The 20,095-nt window shown below is 40.4% G+C and overlaps 1 protein-coding gene across 4 annotated transcripts in view; it reads left to right on the top strand.

Annotated features, from left to right (window-relative positions):
• The window catches only part of MEIOB (meiosis specific with OB-fold), a 39,509-nt gene that overhangs the window by 3,392 nt on the left and 16,022 nt on the right, over positions 1-20,095 (top strand). For 3 of the 4 annotated variants that reach the window (XR_008666410.1, XR_008666408.1, XR_008666409.1), the window contains exons 3-12: positions 700-757; positions 2,762-2,893; positions 4,623-4,695; positions 7,080-7,275; positions 9,317-9,417; positions 10,288-10,340; positions 10,432-10,527; positions 15,256-15,357; positions 16,334-16,487; positions 19,353-19,536. Coding sequence is in view for 1 of the 4 variants with exons in the window: in XM_055339963.1 (XP_055195938.1) it covers positions 700-757; positions 2,762-2,893; positions 4,623-4,695; positions 7,080-7,275; positions 9,317-9,417; positions 10,288-10,340; positions 10,432-10,527; positions 15,256-15,357; positions 19,353-19,375 (834 nt within the window). In the remaining 3 variants the exon portion in view is untranslated. Of the gene's footprint in view, positions 1-699; positions 758-2,761; positions 2,894-4,622; positions 4,696-7,079; positions 7,276-9,316; positions 9,418-10,287; positions 10,341-10,431; positions 10,528-15,255; positions 15,358-16,333; positions 16,488-19,352; positions 19,537-20,095 lie in introns of those variants that run through there. The other variant, XM_055339963.1, reaches the window with a different exon arrangement.

Raw genomic sequence — 20,095 nt, 5'->3', positions numbered from 1 at the left:
ACTTGAACATATTTTAAATGTAACACATTATTGCAAGGTTAAAATCACTTGCTAGCATTAATAATATGTTTAGGTTTATCCTTTCAGGAAAACATAGTTATATTTGTTTCTTAAAGTACTTTTAAATATTCAGGTTTTGTCTAGTAGTGCTAAAGAGAACATTAAAATGTTAAGATATTACTATATTTAGGATTTAAGATCTAGGACTTTAGAGCTTAGATTTATTAGCAGCAATGTACAAGTTTTGTTACAATCAAATTTATTTTACTGTTTAGCATGTTCAGATTAAGGAGCTAAGCAATTTTATGTGGATTGTTAGAAAGTCCTATATTAAAGAAAGCTTTGAAGACTGTGGCAAATTAAATTGCATGTACATATGCTTTAAATGAATTCAGTAAGAACTGATAGCATAGGGCAGTTACTGTGCTCCACCTAGTGATTAAAAATTAAGTAGAAACATGCTAAGTATTAAATGATTATATTTGTAATAGCAGGTAACTGTCTTATTACTTTGTACTATTCTTTGTGGAATTGAACGTTTATGAAGTTTTTAGATGTTTGTCTGGAGTAAATATATTTAAATGGCTCCTAGTCAAAAATGTTTATTAGAGTCAGTAAAATATAACAAGTCCATGAAATTAAATTTACCATCTACATCTGTGTTTAATATTGGTCTTCTATAACCCTTTTGTTTTTCAGAAAATAATTGGTATAGTTATTGGGAAAACAGATGTCAAAGGCTTTCCAGACAGAAAAAGCTGAGTTCTATTTAATTCTTTGTTTCGTTTTTCATCAAGTGTGGCTTATGACTACAACAAAGTGTATTTAAGTGATTAAATTTCTCATGCCTGTTTAACTCCTTAAGAGCAGTGCCCATTGCTATATTGTATGGTACTCAATTTAAGGCCATATGTGTGAGGACATTAAAATCATTTTTAATAATATGTAAGGCTGTGTGGCCATAGTAATGGCCATGTTAATGATCATATTAATGATCACTTTCAGCCTAAGAGACATAAATACATGGGTAAATCTAAGAAAGAAAATGTTAAGGAACAGGAGTTTTGAGCAGGGTTGTGTCCTGATAGAGTAGCAAAGAGGGAGAGAGGTATGGCAGCAGTATCTATGTATTTACTCAACCAGGCAATCCAGCAAAAAAAATTAATCTTTCATATGTGGAGAATACAGTTAACTCTGGTTTTAGTGGCTCTTATTGAGTTGTTTGAACTCTATAAAAGTTTTAGGACTTTGGAGACATAATCCAAGACTAAAATTAGATTTTAAAAATCAACCTTATTTTTTTTAAGATTTTTTTTATTTATTCATGAAAGACACACAGAGAGGCAGAGACACAGGTAGAGGGAGGAGAAGCAGGCTCCATGGTGGAGCCTGATGTGGGATTCGATCCTGGAACTCCACCTGGAACTCCAGGATCATGTCCTGAGCTGAAGGCAAACGCCCAACTGCTGAGCCACCCAGGCGTCCCTAAAAATCAACTTTAAAACCAAGTTTTCTAACATCTGAGTCAATACACAATGATATGATGTAAAATGCCAAAACTGGCACAGTACTACTATTAGTTTTTAAACCATTAGCATTGCTTATGAGAAGTTACAGAATAAGCACTTCTGTGGAGCTTGAAGGAGTCAGAGCTCTAGTCAGCCAGACAATAATTTCAGCAGAAGACATTAGTTTTGTTTGAATCACCTGAGTACTTGTAGCTCTGGTTTTCCCTCTTGGTGTAGTGATGGTACCTTTATTTTAATTTCATGTAATATTCTATTAATCATGTTTGATGTAAATACTTGCTTATGCCTTAACTTTACTTCATTATGATTAATTAGATCAGAATTATCATTTGAATGGTTTGAGAAAAGCTGTCTTTCTGTTTTCTAAGCTCTACTTAGGAAAATGTCAGTATTTAAATATTTGCTAAATCGCAACAATGAAATACAATTTTTATCTCACAGACCATGCAGGTAAAGGATGATTCCCATGGTGTTGGAGTACTTTTTATGATTATATATACAGAACTCTTTTTTTGGAGAAGATACGCTGACTTTAAAAAAATATTACATATTACTATATTTTCATAAAACATTCAAGCAGTACAGAAGGTCATAGAAAAATGAATTTTTTTTCAAAATTTAATTTCAAGTAGCCAACATAAAGTACATACTTAGTTTCAGGTGTTTCAATGACCTATCAGTTGTATATAACACCTATTGCTCAATTCAACTCCCAGCTCTTCCCAGCTTAGTCCCCTTCCCAAAGGTAAATGCTAATAAGAGTTTGGTAGATATCTGTAATTTATATATGTATATTAAGTTGTTGCTTTTTTAATTAGCAAAAAACAGTAAGGAAATTTTATTTTGGGAAAAATATACCTGCTGACCCCTAGTGGAGCCATTTACTAGCACACATTTATTTGTTTTGAAATAATTGAGATCTGAATCATGACTTCGCTTGAAACAATAACAGTAAGAGAAAAATGGAGAATCTAAGCTAAAATCTGTATGGTTCAAGCCAACATGTCATTTCCCTCCAAATACACGATAACTGGGGAAAGGGAACAGAGGGATTAATAGTGAGGTATCTACTTTTGTAGCTTTGAGATTCATTAAAGCATAGCTTATTTTAGAATTTGTATTGGAAATATTATTTTTACCGTGTGTTTGAGTATGTTTGTCATAATAATCATATTTGTTCAAACCTAAGATAAGTTTTTCATTTGAAACATGAAAGCATTGGTTTCCCTTAGATATTGGATCAGAGAGGTACACTTTCAGTTTTACGATTCGGGACTCACCAACCCATTTTGTAAATGCAACGTCCTGGGGCAGCGAAGGTTACATCAGGTCACTTTCTGACAGCTTTAGAGTTGGAGAGTGTGGTAAGTTGGCATTGGTTCTTGAACCGTTTCTATTATAGTATTATTCCTGTGATATATTTGTGGAAACCACATTGAGGGAGTCAAAATAAGACACAATTCATAATTCTTAAGAAACTTATCAGAAAAAAGTCAGGCATTAGGAGCATAACACAGGCAGTCAGCATTTTATTACTTGAAACATATAAATGTGATAGTCACGTATTTTTACTAGGTGGATTTCTAATCTTTGGTTTATTTCATATTTTAGTTTGCATCAATTCCTGTTGTTGCTATAACCATTTATCTTTCAGTAAGCATAATAAGACTATTAAATAGCTTTTGATAAAAGAAAATATTTGAATTTTTAATAGGATTTTTGAAAGCTTTACTTTCAAAATATCAGATCTTTGGCATCCTTTACCCATCCCAGGATCCTTCTGATAGAACAGCATCATATAATAAAAAAACAAGGACTTTGAAAACGGATAGATTTGGATTCAGATCCTACTTCCAACATTTGTTTACATCCTGGCTTTGAGAAAATTGCTTAACCTTGTTGTGCCTCAACTGTCAATGAGTACCCTATAGATTCTGTGAGTGTTAAAGGAGGTAGTATACCTGGTATAAAGTATAGAATGCTGTTGTTCAGTAGATGGCAGTGCTAGCTTCATATTGGAAACAAGAAAGCACGATACCAGCTCTCTTCCGTGGTAGAAAAAAGAAGGGAAAGAGTAATGCACATAATTAAACTACTCTCCAGTGCTGCACAATTGGGCAGGCTATGACCTGTCCCTGTCACTTGTACCTGGTCATATACTTATTGCCTCATGTTATGAACTTGCAGGGTTGTTTGTAGTGTCTAACTGAACAATAAAGTACTTGAACATATGGATTGTAAAGGCAGAAAACTTTGTAAACTCCACAGGGCCCAGTACAGTCAGAAACATTCCTTGGATGAATGCCAGCCGGTAGTTCTATGGAGCTAAAGATACATTTTGTTTTGTTTTGGTATTAAACTATAGGTTGATGGTTGTGAGGATGAATGAGGTAAAGGTTCTTAAAAGCTTAAGGTCAAAAATAATTATAAATCTAAATAGGATCATAGTGTGGTGGAGTGAAAAGATTATAGATTTTTGAATCAGAATGACTGTAAGTCTAGAGCTACTGGTTTCTAGATATAAAACCTCCAGAAATTTATTTAACCTCTGTAAACTTCAATTTCTTCATTTGTAGAAAGGGATCATGGAGTGGCTGTGTGGGGAATCAGCAAAACAGACACAAAAAGGTCTAACAAGACCATAAGGAAACAAAATCCCTAAAATGTTGAGTCATAAGCTGATAAGTTGTGGAACTGAAATCAGGAGCTGGACTGTACATGGCCTTTCTGCCCAGTAGCTCTTATTTTCTAGGGCGACTGTGAATTGGATGAAGTTCACTTAAAATATATGTTTTATGGAAGGGCAAATTGTAACCAGATCACTAGTTCAGTGTAATTAATCAATAAAGCAATATTAATGCAAGTCATATATTGGGATTTAAACACAAAGCATAAGAAATGTCATCTGGGATCAAATCGATGATCATACTGCAGGATTCCATGCCTCAGTCATGTAAGGAGAGGACTCTGAAGGGTATGCTACACTGATTCAGGAATTAGAAATAACATTGTAATGTTCATTGTGATGCACACTTGTTTTTATGTATCTAGTTACTTTTTTGTAATAGCATCATATTTCTCCTTCTGTTGCAGTGACAATCGAAAATCCTCTGATCCAAAGAAAGGAATTAGAAAGAGAGGAAAAATTCAGCCCTGCAACTCCTGGGTAAATGATCCAGCACAGAGTCAATAGCCTTTGTGCTAGAGTAACCACCACTGTTGTGTCTGTGTGTCACATTAGCAGAGAGCATACTGAGGGCATATGCTTCCATTTGAAAATTAGGAGTTTAATTCTTCCTCACAGTATTTACCTTTGATTATGAAATAATTTACCTTGATACAGGATTACATGAAAACATGGCTGTTTTAGTACTTTTATTCTCATTCTTAGATTTAGAAAAATTTCACCCTGGTTATATTAAGGCTGAACAACGATGAAGAAAGAAATCTTCACCTGTGGGGTTGTCCAAGAAAAAAAAATCTTGGAAGTCCTATAGATGTATCATATCAAGGTATAACTTTGCCTACACGCCTTCCTATTTTAGTTTAGGTTCACTGGAGGGAGAGCCTAGAGGAGGATTTTTGTGCAAGTGGTTTGTTGAGGGAGAGCTCTCGGGAGCAGCCTGTAAGGGAAGGATTGGGGACAGCAGAGACGCAGGTTCGGCAGGAGCCCCAACTCTGCTTCCTGGCCCCAGAGGGAGCTCTGGAGCATGAGTGGCATTGCCCCCCAAGGTAGGGGACTGGGCTTTTGTGGCCTGGATTCACAAGTTCTTGGCTGCATCCATTCCCCACCACTGGCATATCTGCTTGAGAGCAGCTCTCCAGAGCAAGGTGACATTGCTAAAGGGCTGAGTGGGGCACAGCAATCTCCACTACATATACACCTGCAACCATTTTGAACCCTTCCCACCTACTGTTCCGACCTCATACCAGACCCCAAGTCTCACTTCTGTGCAGCCACACAGATTCCTTTCCACTCTGAACACCCAGAGCTCATTCTGTAGTATGGGCTTTTGCACACTCACTTCCCTCTGCACAGAACAGTCTCTTCCCATCTGCTTTGAATGTTTGCTCCTTCTCTTCATTGATGGGTCAGCTTTAATGTCACCTCCTTAGGTCTTCTCCATTTACTCTGTGTATAGTGGCCCTTCCAGTCCATCACTAGGACTTCACTCTGTGCTGTTATCCTCATAACCCATTCTCTGAGATTATTTGATTAACTGTTGTGTGTGTCCCCCTCACACATGTGAACTCCATGAGATCAGAGATCTTGTCTGTCTTCTTCACCCCTGTATTCCCTGTACCTAGACTAGGGCCTGGCACATTCTAGCTCTCAGTACATATTGATTGAATGAAAGAAGTGGGGGGAGATTAAGGGGCAAAGAGTGTTCTTGGCAGAGGGAACAAACATGAAACCTCCTGGCCTTTTCCAGAACAGTTGACAGTAGGTTGAACCATATGAAACTGTTGATGTTTGACTATTTTTTGCTAAAACTGCCACTTACCTATTCTAGTAGTCTAATATGGTTGGGCTGGCTATAGGGCAGGGGCAGGGGAGCAGTGGAAAGAAAAGCTTGAGAGAGAAGCAGAGACACTTCCCAGACAGCTTTGCCTGGTATACCAACTTCATTCTTGGCCGACAGCTAGCCCAGAAGATCTTTGAGCTGGGAAATAGTATATTCATATTTGTGGTTTAGGAAGATCATTTCGGCAACCTGAGGGGGAAGGAAGCTTAGGAGACAAGGCTGTAATTTGGATGAGAAGTGATGAAGGAAACACCTAAGGAAACAGCAGGGGAGGCGCAGGAGGATGGCTGGAGTTAAAGGGCTGGAAAGAGGCTTCATGAGGGGACTTGGGAGTTGACTGGCTGGAGGGCAGAGAGCACCTTGATTAGAGTTCAGTATGTAGATATTGGGCATCTACTCCACAGAGAGCATCACAGAAGGGAGTCAAGCACCATCTGATGCAGGCAGTTCAGCCAGTATTGCAGAGACAGAAATGACGGGACACCTGCCACCCTGACATTTTAGAATGCTTTTATACCCCAATTTTGTAGAGAAAAAAACTGAAGCTCAGAGTTTGGGGCATGGTCAGTAACTAGTATGCTTAAATTCGGGCACAAATTAGTCTTCAAATACATGTTATTCCCATGTTAGTCCCCTAATACATGTTAGACAAAAAAATATTTCACAACATTTTCAATGTTTCTCAGAGTAAAAAGTATAAATTTTCTTAAGAAAGTCTAAATCAGGGATGCCTGGCTGGCTCAGTGGTTGAGCATCTGCCTGTGGCTCGGGGCATGATCCTGGAGTCCTGGGATCAAGAAAGAGGCTCCTCACAGGGAGCCTGTTCTCCCTCTGCCTATATCTCTGCCTCTCTCTCTTTCTGTGTCTCGAATGAATGAATGAATGAATGAATGAATGAATAAATAAATGAAAGATTTAGTTCACCCACTAAATCACAACCAAAAAGATAATTTAATGTGAACCTGGAAGTATTTTTCCATTAGAACGTCACTCGATATTTACTGTTTGTGTTTTTGCAATTTAGTAACTATAAACTATTGCTCAGTGAGAATCACTCCATGGTAAAAGTTTGTTCCAGTTACGAAGTGGACACCAAGCTCCTTGCTTTGATATACTTACCTGTTAAAGAATCCCGTGATTTTTATTCATTGGGTGACATTATTGCAAATGGATACAGTCTGGATGGGAGGATTATTAATGTGCTTGCGGCTGTGAGATCGGTAAGTTAAAGTGTCAACAAAGCCAACCTCTGGTGGGCAGTAGTCTATCACTTCACTTGTGTTTGGAAAAGTGATAACCAGCTGGAGTAAATTTTCTTGGTCCATAGTAACTTGAGAAAATCGTGGCACTTCTCATCAATGTCAGAGGAGCAGTTTATCTGTAAATGAGTAGCAAAATAAAATAGAATTTGAATGTTAAATGAGGCACATCCCTAAATGATCTACTATGAGAGTTTTGCATACTTTGGTGAAACAAAGACATGAATGGAAAGGGTAAATTCATGGACTTGAAGATTTGCATGAAGTTTCTCGAGGGGGCATAAGTTGGAGGACTCACGGAATCCACTCGTGTGTGTGCTTATAGGTGTTCTGGGATGTGGGGGGGTGTACATACCCACCATGTGACCGGCGTGACCTCATACAGGCATAGTGGGGTGCTGGGGAGCCTCTCAGGGACCTGCACACCAGCACCTCCCTCTTACGCAGTTGCAGCAGCAAAATTCAAATTCTGTTGGACAAGACTGGTCACTTGGCAGATATTCGGAGGTAGATCTCAAAAGTGCAGTTTCACACACAAAAGTACATGGAGAAAATTAAAGGTGCAAGATTAAAGTCCACAACATGGGGAGTAATGATAGTCAGAGACCACATATACATACATGGAATGTTTAAGTAATCACTCATGGCTTTTCCACATTAAACAATGGTGTTGACTTTCCCCTTTGACAGGCCTATGATGGTGGAGGCCGTGACTGCTTTATTGTCTACCCCAGCCTAGCCCAGTGCCCACCACACAGTGAGCACGCAAGATAATTCAGGACAGAGGAATAAACTCCCTATGTGACAGTCTTGAAAAACTGGAGAAATCACTTTCTGGACAATTTAGGCTCAATCTTACATAAAGGCAGGATATTATCTCGATTTCCCTGTAATTCAACACAATGCCATTATATTATAACATCGTAAGAATTTTTTTTCATCGTAAGAATTTTTTAAAACTCACTATGAGTATAAGCAAAAGCCTGTGACTGCTTTTTCCACTAAGCCCTCCATGAGTTGGCACTCTCTTTTGTAGGAGGACATTACTTCTTTTGTGTGTGTCTTCTACTATTTTACTTCTCTCTCTCTTACGTTTCCTTTTCTTTACATTTTTGTCTAGTCCTTTCTTCCTTATCACCTCCTCTCTCTCTTCACTTTAGACTCCTTCTCGTAGATTCCTCTTGTGTGCTGTGATGTGGTGGACCTCTGTCATACTCTGGCTGTCCTCTCCTCCGACTTTCCTTCTAGGTCCTGTTCTTCAGCTGGCAGCTGCAAGTCTTTCTTCAGCTCTTTCCCCTGGAGCTCAGCTCTGTTGGAGATGCAGGGGTGACAGTAGCGAAGGGCAGCCAGCTGATAGTCCATGCTTGGGCCACTGCTATGCGCTGTCAGAGGGGCCTGCTCTTCCCTTGGAGAACTCACTGGGAAGACACAAGGGTCCCCGAGTTTACCTCCGCTCTCATGATCCCTTACCCCAGTGTGAGTCAAGCCAGACAGTGTATGAAAGCACCCTCCCAAGCCTCCCTCATCTGTTCTTCACTACCTTGTCCCCAAGGAGGCAGCACAGAAGCCTGTGCCAGCAAGGTGGTGCTGGTGCCTAGGAAGACAGTTCATTGGTCACATACACTCCATGCCAGGCTCTGCACTAAGCTGTAGGCATCACAGATGATGAAAATAGACTTTCCATCCTCAGTGAGTCCACCTAGATGCCACTCAGAGGCTTATGGTGGAGCTTTGTGACATGTTGAATGACGCCACAGTCTTAACATAAAGCACATATTTCTGTAACTTTTCAATCAAACTTGTTTAACTTACAACTTTAGCTAAATACACCTAGTTTAGAGATAGAAAAAGCTTTTACAATCATCAAATATGTATTCGTGATTCTTGCTATTTTGATATTTTTAATTTGCTGTTTAAGAGGTGAACATTTAAGTCCATCAACAAACATTTAAGTACCTCTGCAACTATAGGTGAAGAATAATGATTTCCTTCAATTTCAAAGGTTGGAGAGCCAAAATACTTTACAACTGCAGACCGGAGGAAAGGTCAGATGTGTGAGGTGAAGCTCTATGATGAGACGGAGTCTTCTTTTGCAATGATATGGTAACCTCCCACATCTGGTCCAAACTGTGATATCTCTTCTGTTGGCACAAAGACAGAATGTTTTCATTTTATGAAAAAGATGGTGGATTTCATAATAGGGGAGGAATAATGATTGAGGAGAAATAATTATTAAAAAGGAAAGTTTGCTCTTATACATTGAATGTTAGAGTCTGTGCTATAAGATTACCTTAAAATGAGGTCTTTAGACAGCACGGGATTATTTGGATGGACTGCACTGTGATTGGTTCATTCTTGTCCTCTGCTTTAGAACAGTCAGTGATCTATTAGGTCCTACTGGTAATGAACCAGCCAGATTTTCTGTGATTGCTTGGATTGTGCCCCAGAATCAGGCCACGGGAGGATGGTAGAAAAGCAGGTGTTGTCCCTGGCTGCAGGCTGAAGCACCACAGGGTACAACATGGCATTGTTCAGACTCTGGATGCCTTGGCACCAAAGAAAACACTTGATTTAAAGCAGACTTTCAACCCATCAAGTCCCCTGAACAGTTTATCCAGTGTGAGGCCCTCTTTTAATGCTCTGACAAAGTGGCTGTAAAGGCTTCAGATTGGTAGTCACTCAGCTCTGCTAGCCTTGAACAACCTACGTAGTGGGGAAAGAAGGACCTGATGAGGCAGACGTTGTTAAAGATGAACAGTGTCTAAGGAATGACTTATCACACCAACATGAAATGCCCTGTGAAATAGACAGTGGATCCTGCAAAATGCAGAAGCTGACATCCTTAACTCGTGCTTGTGATAACTTGGGGAATTAACTCCAGCCATTAAGACATTTTGCTTTTGGTAAATAATGTGGTCATTGTCAGTTTTTTTTAAGGTATTCAAATTTTTACTTCTTTTTAAAAATTTGCAGTTGGGATAATGAATCTATCCTGGTTGCACAGAGCTGGGTGCCACGAGACACAGGTATTATACTGAAATGATTGTGTTCATTCTTTGTAGTTGTTTGTACATTAATTGTAAAATAATTGTAAAATGACTTTTTCCCCCTAAACAGTAATATTTGCCTCAGATGTAAGAATAAGTTTTGACAAATTTCGGAACTGCATGACAGCAACTGTAATCTCAAAAACCATTATTACAACTAATCCAGGTAAAAGGCCATCTGAAATGTTGTCTCCCTTTATTTTTTTAATTTTTTTAAAAATTTTTATTTATTTATGATAGTCACAGAGAGAGAGAGAGAGGCAGAGACACAGGCAGAGGGAGAAGCAGGCTCCATGCACCGGGAGCCCGATGTGGGATTCGATCCCGGGTCTCCAGGATCGCGCCCTGGGCCAAAGGCAGGCGCCAAACCACTGCGCCACCCAGGGATCCCCTATTTTTTTTAATTTTTTAAAGATTTTATTTATTCATGAGAGACACAGAGTGAGAGAGAGAGGCAGAGACACAGGCAGAGGGAGAAGCAGGCTCCATGCTGGGAGCCCGACGTGAGACTCAATCCCAGGTCTCCAGGATCACAACCTGGGCCGAAGGTGGCGCTAAACCACTGAGCCACCCGGGTTGCCCCATGTTGTCTCCCTTTAGAAACTACCATGTTACACATTTCAGTGTTTGTACAGTGTATTTAAGAATGAAAACAAAGGGCACCTAGGTGGCTCAGCTGGTTGGGTATCTGACTCTTGTTTTCAGCTTGGGTCATGATCTCTGCGTTGTGGGATTAGCCCCAGTCAGGCTCAGGCTCAGTGAGTCTGCTTAGGATTCTCTTCCTCACCCTCTGCCCCTCTGCCATCACTCATGGGTGCATGTGTGCACACTCTAAAAAAAAAAAAAAAAGAATGAAAACAAAGCTTGGACTTCATTTGAATTAAAAGTGAGAGTTGTTTTACATTTTGTAAAACATTTACATGCTTTACATTTACATTTCTTGAACTTACAGTGAGCTACATCTTTGATGTCCGTACTAAAGAAATGTGAAAAACCAGACTCATTTTTAAAGTATCATCCCTTGTGATGATTTTGGAGAGATCAATGTAATTGATTGGATTACCTTAATTATTTACTATTTTAAAAATGAATTCAGGGATCCCTGGGTGGCCCAGCGGTTTGGCCTGCCTTTGGCCCAGGGCGCGATCCTGGAGACCCGGGATCGAATCCCACATCGGGCTCCCGGTGCATGGAGCCTGCTTCTCCCTCTGCCTGTGTCTCTGCCTCTCTCTCTCTCTCTGTGACTATCATAAATAAATAAAAATTTAAAAAAATTATTTAAAAAATGAATTCAGTTTTACTATATTCAAATAACTTAGTACCAGAACACTGAGAACATACACATAGTATCATTAGTTCATAACATAACAAAATGCCCAGAAGGCCCACTGGGTGGTTGTTGAAAGGAATTATAGCTTATTCCAGCATGCAGTCTTGGAAACAGGGTCTGGGAAGACCTGAGGGATTGGTGTCCTTAAGTATCCTTACGGTGTTTTGTAGTGCAGATAGAGAGATGAGCCCTGCACGTGCAAGAGTCCAGAGTTCCAGAGATGGAATGGTCCTTCCCAACCTCAGGAAGTTGGAACTATAATAGTGGGTCATTCCAGACGATAGCTCCCTCTGCTGGTCTCTGACAAAGCATCAACAGTGACAGAATTACAAAGCAAATTAAGGTCTTTGACCAAACCATTATCGGAATTTTTAAAAGTTGCATTACTATGAGATATGACCTAAAATGACAAGACTCTGTGTTCTCCATAAGTGCACTGGAGCTTGCGCATCCATCCAGCAACACTATGTCCCTGAAAGTGGGATCATGGAAGGTGACATGACATTGCACATGCTCTGTACAGGACATGGTCCCTGGGTCCAGTGACAAAACACAAATATCTCTGCCCACATAAGCTTCACATTCTAGCAGGAGAGACATGTATGATAAACAATAAAAATAGCACATCAGTAGATTATTAAATATTTAAGAAGAAGAAAGAGAGTCCAGATGGCATGGTGTATGGAGCAGGTTGCACTCTACAGAGGGTGGTCAGGTAGGCCTCCTTGGGGAGGTGACATTTGAGCAAAGACAGGATGGGGCAGTGAGGGAGTCAACCGTAGGAAAGAGCAGCAGGATCTTAGTACTGGAATGGCTAGTGCGAAGGCGCAGAGGTTGGCATGTGCCTGCATGAGGGCAGAACAGCCAGGAGGCCAGTGTGGCTGGAGCCGATGGGAGCATAGGCAGGAGGAGTCGAGGCCCAAGGAGAAGGCTAGGTTCAAGAAGACTATTCTAAGCTAATGAAAGAATGTTGGCTTTTACTCTGTAGCAAAGTAGGGCAGAGCTGTGCCATATTCTAAGTACTGAAAGGATTGGTCTAGTTGCTTTGCTGTAAATTGATGGTGACACAACCATGATCTAGTCTCAACATTTAGGATGAAAGTACCACTCTTCCTTTTTTTTTTTTTTGAGGGCCATACTATGGTTTATCATTTTATTTTATATTTTTCAAGATTTCATTCATTTATTTGGGAGAGACACAGACTGAGAGAGAGAGGCAGAGACACAGGCAGAGGGAGAAGCAGGCTCCCTATGGGGAGCCTGATGTGTGGCTCCATCCCAGGACCCCAGGAACTGGGGCAGCTGGTCTGAGCCAAAGGCAAGCACCCAACCACTGAGCCACCCAGGGGTCCCTATGGCTTATCATTTTAAATAACTTAATAACTGTATTAGTATTATATAGAGTAATGTCAATAATTTAAAATTTTCCATCCTCTGAGGTAGATAAGGCCTGGGAAAATTTATAAAAGACAGTTGGATTTGTCTGTTGGAAAAAGTTATCAAGTTTGATAGGACAATTATATCAATAACTCAAGGCTAAATTAATGAGACACATATTCAGTGGATGTTGTATGCTTGGTTCTAAACACAGACTGAAAGGGGAAATGTCAAAGTGTTTGAGCAATGCCAACAGCGTTAGAATAAATGCCTCTTCTCAGACAAGGGAGAGTACTTACAAGGGCCGTGAATTTTATTTTTTAAAAGACTTTATTTATTCGTGAGAGACAGAGAGAGAGGCAGAGACACAGTCAGAGAGAGAAGCAGGCTCCATACAGGGAGCCCGATGTGGGACTCGATCCCCGGTCCCCAGGATCACACCCTGGGCTGCAGGTGGCGCTAAACCGCTGCGCCACCGGGGCTGCCCAGGGCTGTGAATTCTAATGTACTTCTTTAAATCAGCCGGTTTGTAACTTCCTGGGCTACACACCCACCACATACAAACTAAAAATGTCTAATGGCTTAAGCTTTCATCCTAGCTTTCCTTAGGGCGTTCTCAACCCTGAGAGTATCTATCAGACAGTCCCCAACAACCTTGCTGTCAGGAAGGATCTTTATAGCGGTGCCTGTGGAAAGCCCAGGGCTTTGATTTCTGCAGCCTCATTCCAGCACCTGCTCCTGTCTGGGGTGCAACAATTCTGTTAGTGTTCAAAAAAATCCATCTATTCATTTATTCACTCATCAATTTACAAATATCTGTTGAATACCTTTTTTTGCTGAGTAGTGAGATAACATAAGTTCTTTCTGAGGGCACCTGGGTGGCTCAGTGGTTGAACCTCTTCAGCTCAGACCAGCTGCCCCAGCTCCTGGGGTCCTGGGATCGAGCCCCATATCAGGCTCCCCACAGGGAGCCTGCTTCTCCCTCTGCCTGTGTCTCTGCCTCTCATGAACAAATAAATCTTAAAAAAAATAAGCCCTTTCTGGAACAAGGCAGGACACAATGGGTATATAGATGGTCAGGTGAGTGGAAGGACAGTTGCTTATATTGGATACTAAAATGGCAGAGCTGAAGAGGCAGACCTTTGCTTGCAGGGGGTTCAGTCTAGTTATGCAAAAGAGTAGTGGTTAGACTCAGGGTTGAATGGGAGTGAGGAAGAAGCACCTGCCTCTGCCCCAGGGGTCCAAGCATCAGCACATCAGGGTGGGCAAGGGAAGGCTAGAGGCCATCCAGTGTTGGAGGCTGGAGGCCTTGAGGTTGAACAGTGTCAGAGTCCCATGGGAGCCCTTTTTCAAAACCTCATCCTTGCCTTTGGGCACACCATCTGACAGTTCCTGAGAACGCTCGTATCCCAAGCAGCAAGGCTTTCAAACACATTAAACAAAAATTTTTTTCTGCTAGAAAAGAAATAAATATAAAATTCAGAAAATACATAAAAGCAAAAAAGGAAAACAACGAGCACCTATAATCTCATCATCTTATAAGAGAATCATTTCTTGGATGTAGACTCTTCCAGATAACTTTGCATACCCATGTGTATATATGTGTATTTTTTTAATTGAAAGGAAATTGTACCACATAGTTTTATGAGCTCCTCTTTAACAATATCTGGTGTACATCTTTACATTTAGTAGACTGCTACATCACATTGCTTGATGGCTGCATAACAGTCTATTTTTATATGACTTAATTTTTACTGTTAAAAATAATATTGGATCATTCATGATTATTTAAAAAGTAATCAGTGACACCTGGGTGGCTTAGTCAGTTAAGTGTCAGCTCAGGTCTTGATCTCAGAGTCATGAGATCAAGCCCTGCTTCAGGCTCCATGCTTAGTATGCAGTCTGCTTGAGATTCTTTCTCTAAATAAATAAAAAAAATCTTGGGGCACCTGGGTGGCTCAGTCAGTTGAGCAGCTGACTCAAGATTTCGGCTCAGGTCATGATCTCATATTCCTGGGATGGAGCCCCATGTCAGGCTCTGCACTCAGCAGGAGTCTGCTTGGGGTTCTCTCTCTCCCTCTCCCTCTGCCCCTCCTCCTATGTATGTGTGTTGCCTCTCTCAAATAACCCTTAAAAAATAAGAAGTAATCAGTTGTTTTTCACATTTTATGCATTTTTTTATTTAAGATACCCCAGAAGCTAATATTCTATTGAATTTTATAAGAGAAAATAAAGAAACAAGTCCCCTGGATGATGAAATCGACAGTTATTTGAAAGAATCCATAGATTGTAAGTCACATTCAAATCGTATTTGACATTTTGAAAGGTCAAAAGATAATAGTTTTATTTTACGTAGTAAAAGATAAAATATTCTTATTCTGTTACTGCTATAGTTCTACTTTTTAAAATGTTATTTAAAACTTTTGGAAATTTTGGGGCACCTGGGTGGCTTGGTTGGGTGTCAACTCTTGGATTTGGGTTGGGTTGGGATCTCAGGGTCGTGGGATTGGACCCCATGTCAGGGGCTCCATACTTAGTGCAGAGCTGGCCTAGGATTCTCTGGTTCTCCCTCTGGATGCTCTCTCTCTTTATCTGGAAAAATAAATAAATAAATAATATTTAAACTTTTAGAGATTTCTATAACCTTTTGACAATTTGATGGGATTTTTAAATTTTTTTTATTATTTATTTATGATAGTCACAGAGAGAGAGAGAGAGAGAGAGAGAGGCAGAGACATAGGCAGAGGGAGAAGCAGGCTCCATACACTGGGAGCCCGACGTGGGATTCGATCCCGGGTCTCCAGGATCGCGCCCTGGGCCAAAGGCAGGCACCAAACCGCTGTGCTACCTAGGGATCCCTTGATGGGATTTTTAAAAAGTGAACTGACTACCCTTTTCTTACTGATTTTTAAGAATTATTTATATATTCTGGATATGAGTTCTTTGTCTCCTTTAAAGATTACTAGCATCTTCCACGCTGAGGCTTGCTTTCCCACTCTTTTAATGGCATCTTCTGATGACCAGAAAGTTTACATTGACATCAATGAATTAAATTTCTCATTCTTTCCCTTTTTTTGCTTATTATTTTTGCTCTTCTGTCCATTTCTAGAATCAGTTTTAATATAGCAAATGTAATAATTTTTCCATTACTTAACTGAAGCTATTATGTGTTCTCATTTGAACTTTGTAGTTTTTCTATTTGGATATAATCCTTTGGAATTCTTAGAATATATAGAGAGTTGTAATAACTTCTTTTTATTTTTAGTAAATACAATAGTTGATGTCTATACAGTTAAGCAATTAAAGGCAAAAGCTTCAAAGAATGAAGGAAAAACTGACACTTTCTACGGCATTCTTTATGCTTACATTTCTATGCTGAACATTGATGATGACACCACAACAGTAGTTCGACACCGATGGTAAGCAGCTGGTTTTGTCAGCAAATTTATTTTTTTTAAAGATTTTATTTATATATTCATGAGACACACACACACACACAGAGAATGGCAGAGACACAGGCAGAGAGAGAAGCAGCCTCCATGCAGGGAGTCCGAAGTGGGACTTGATCCCAGGACTCCAGGATCATGCCCTGGGCCGAAGGCAGAAGCTAAACCACTGAGCCACCCAGGGATCCCAGCAAATTTATTCTTGTAAGAAATACAGAACATAGAAAAATAAAGTTACATACCATGCTGTGGGAAAAAAAAGAAATAAAGAACAACTATTGTTAATACATTTTAAGCTCTACAAAAATTAAAGCTATTCTTTGACATAATAATGGTTATATATTTGAAAGAAATGTATAAATAAGCCACGCTGAAGTTTCCAAGGCAAACTATGTAGATTCAAAGGTTATAATTGCCTTTTATTTATTTTTTTAAAAATTTTTTTAAATTTTTATTTATTTATGATAGTCACACACACGGGGGGGGGGGGCAGAGACACAGGCAGAGGGAGAAGCCGGCTCCACGCACCGGGAGCCTGACGTGGGACTCGATCCGGGTCTCCAGGATTGTGCCCCAGGCCAAAGGCAGGCGCTAAACCACTGCGCCACCCAGGGATCCCCTATAATTGCCTTTTAAAGTAAAATTTGATTTGCTATGTTTCTTCAATCTTAAAATATAAAGATAAAATGGTGCCAGAAACTTTTTTAAAAATTATTTTATTTATTTATTTGAGAGAGAGAGAGAGAGAGAGAGAGAGAGAGAGAGAGAGAGAAAGCGAGCATGAATGGGGGGAGGGGGAGGCAGAGGGAGAAGCAAAATCCCCTCTGAGCAGGGAGCCCAATGTGGGGCTGAGTTCCAGGACCCTGAGATCATGACCCAAGCTGAATGCAGACATTTAACTGACAGAGCCACCTGGGTTCCCCTGCTGCCAGAACTTTTAACTGAGTTGACAAACTGTTGTTTTATGATATGTTAGAATATTATTTTGGTTGCCATGTCCCATAGCAATACAAGGGACACCATTTTAAAAAAAATTATTTTCAGCTGCATGGTAAATATGATTTACAACATCTCCTAGGTCAAAGTTAGTATCTACTCGTAAAAAAAGTAAACTGCAGTGATTTAATATTAATGGAAAGATGCTTGGGGAAAAGGATCTAAAATGTTACTATGAAAGTCTACGAAAAAAAAAAGTCTACGAATTTTTGTAATTGAAAATTTTATTGAGGGTGCCTGGGTAGCTCAGTCAATCATCCAACTCTGGATTTCAGGTCTTAATCCAGGGTTGTGAGTTCAAGCCCCATGTTAGGCTCTATACTGAGCATAGAGCCTATTTAAAAAAAAGAAAAAAAATATTGAAATAGTTCTAGATTCACATGGAGTTACAAAAAATAATATGGAGAGAACCCGCATACACTTTATACGCTTTTCCCAATGGTAACTTTTTATGAAACTATAGTGTTACGTCTTAGCCAGCCAGGATACTGACATTAATTCAATCAGGCAATTGTATTCAAATTTTACCACATTGACATGCAGTCCTGTGTGTGTGTGTTTGTGTGCGCGCGTGTGCATGAAGTTCTAGATATGATTTTATCACATGTGCAGGTTTGTGTATCTACCACCATAGTCAAGATACTAACTTACGGATTTGGAAACATTTTGTGATTTGGTATTAAATTGAAAAAACCAATGTGGAGGCTGCTGTATAAGTCAAGTGTTTACTTTTTGAAAAACATTTTTAAAAAACTTTTGAAATTTTTATTATCTGATTTTTTCCTACATCTTTAATATTGATATCTGAGGAAAAGTATCTGAAATTTACCTCAAAAGTGATATGTGCCTAGACAAGAAAGCACCATCTTCATATCACACCCTCTATTTGAGAAATTTGAGTTAGTGTTTCTGTCCACATTGGCTAAAGTAAGACCTGCCTCAAAACATGGAATAGCGGGATGCCTGGATGGCTCAGCGGTTGGGTGTCTGCCTTGGGCTTGGGGCATGACCCCGGAGTCCTGGGATCGAGTCCCACATCGGGCTCCCCTCAGGGAGCCTGCTTCCCCCTCTGCCTGTGTCTCTGCCTCTCTCTGTCTGTGTCTCTCATGAATAAATCAATAAATAATCTTAAAAAAATATGGAATAACATGTGATCACCACTTAAAGAGAGGAGTGTGTCACTAGCAGCACTAATAGCATTTTGGGTGTGGACTTGACTAACCCTAGGATTTTTCTGTCCTGCAGAGGCCTAGTACAGAGCATCAAGTGAGCATTTCTGGAACTCAGGCTTTCTAGACACAAAACAGGATTCCTCCCTCAGAACGCTGATCCGAGGATACTAGGTGGACATACCCTCAATAGAAAGGACAGGGGCAGCCCCAGTGGCGCAGCCGTTTAGCGCCGCCTGCAGCCCAGGATGTGATCCTGGAGACCGGGTATCGAGTCCCACATCGGGCTCCTTGCATGGAGCCTGCTTCTCCCTCTGCCTGTGTCTCTGCCTCTCTTTCTGTGTGTGTGTTTCTCATGATTAAATAAATAAATTAATCTTAAAAAAGAAAGGAATAGGACAGGACAGGATGGAGGCGGGGCTGAGGTGGCAGTTTTGTGGCTGTCTGGAGGTGAAGGAAAGGGGCCCTAGCAGGGGGAAGGTGGGAGGCAAGGCAGTGGAGATGGGCTTGATTGCACATTGTGCTGTTCCTTGTTTTGTATGTCTGTCCAGTGTACCACGCGGAGCATTTTGAAATTACTCTGATCTAGATTTTTAAGGGAGCAGGATTATTCTGCTAGAGATCAGGTTGGTCATTTAGGACCTTTACATTTTATCCTTGTCTTTCTTTTCAGCTCAGGCTGTGGTTACATTGTAAATGAAAGATCCAGCACTTGTACTTCTTGCAACAAAGATTCTTTGGAATTTAAATCTGTTTTTCTCAGCTTCCACTTGCTGATTGACCTCACTGACCACACCGGTACCCTCCATGCCTGCAGTCTCACAGGAGGGGTTGCTGAAGAAACTTTAGGCTGCACGGTAAGTAGCAGAAAAGAAATAATTCCAAGTTGAATTCTCTTCTCTCCAGGTATAGGTTATTTCAGTGAACAGTTGATAGAAATTAAGTCATTAATAAAGAGGTCTGGGGGTGGGAATAAAGCTTGATTTAAACACACATTGCTTTAATGGATGAATAATTGCATGATCACATGTGTTCAAATCACAGCTGATATTGCTGTTGGGTACAGAGGCAGAGGCTGTTGGCAGTGGGGGAGAAAGAAGGCACTTTTTAAATTTTTTTAAATTTATTTATGATAGTCACAGAGAGAGAGAGAGAGAGAGAGCGCGCCAGAGACACAGGCAGAGGGAGAAGCAGGCTCCATGCACTGGGAGTCCGACGCGGGATTTGATCCCGGGTCTCCAGGATCACGCCCTGGGCCAAAGGCAGGCGCCAAACCACTGCGCCACCCAGGGATCCCAGAAGGCACTTTTTAAAAACGATTATTTATTTATTCACGAGAGACACATACTGAGAGAGAGGCAGAGACACAGGCACAGGGAGAAGCAGGCTCCTCACAGGGAGCCTGATGTGGGACTC

The sequence above is a fragment of the Nyctereutes procyonoides genome, unplaced genomic scaffold (genome assembly GCF_905146905.1).
Source record: "Nyctereutes procyonoides isolate TBG_1078 unplaced genomic scaffold, NYPRO_anot_genome, whole genome shotgun sequence".
NCBI classification, from domain to species: Eukaryota; Metazoa; Chordata; class Mammalia; order Carnivora; family Canidae; genus Nyctereutes; species Nyctereutes procyonoides.
The sequence above is the reverse complement of the archived record's forward strand: the minus strand, read 5'-3'. Positions and strand labels throughout refer to the sequence as shown.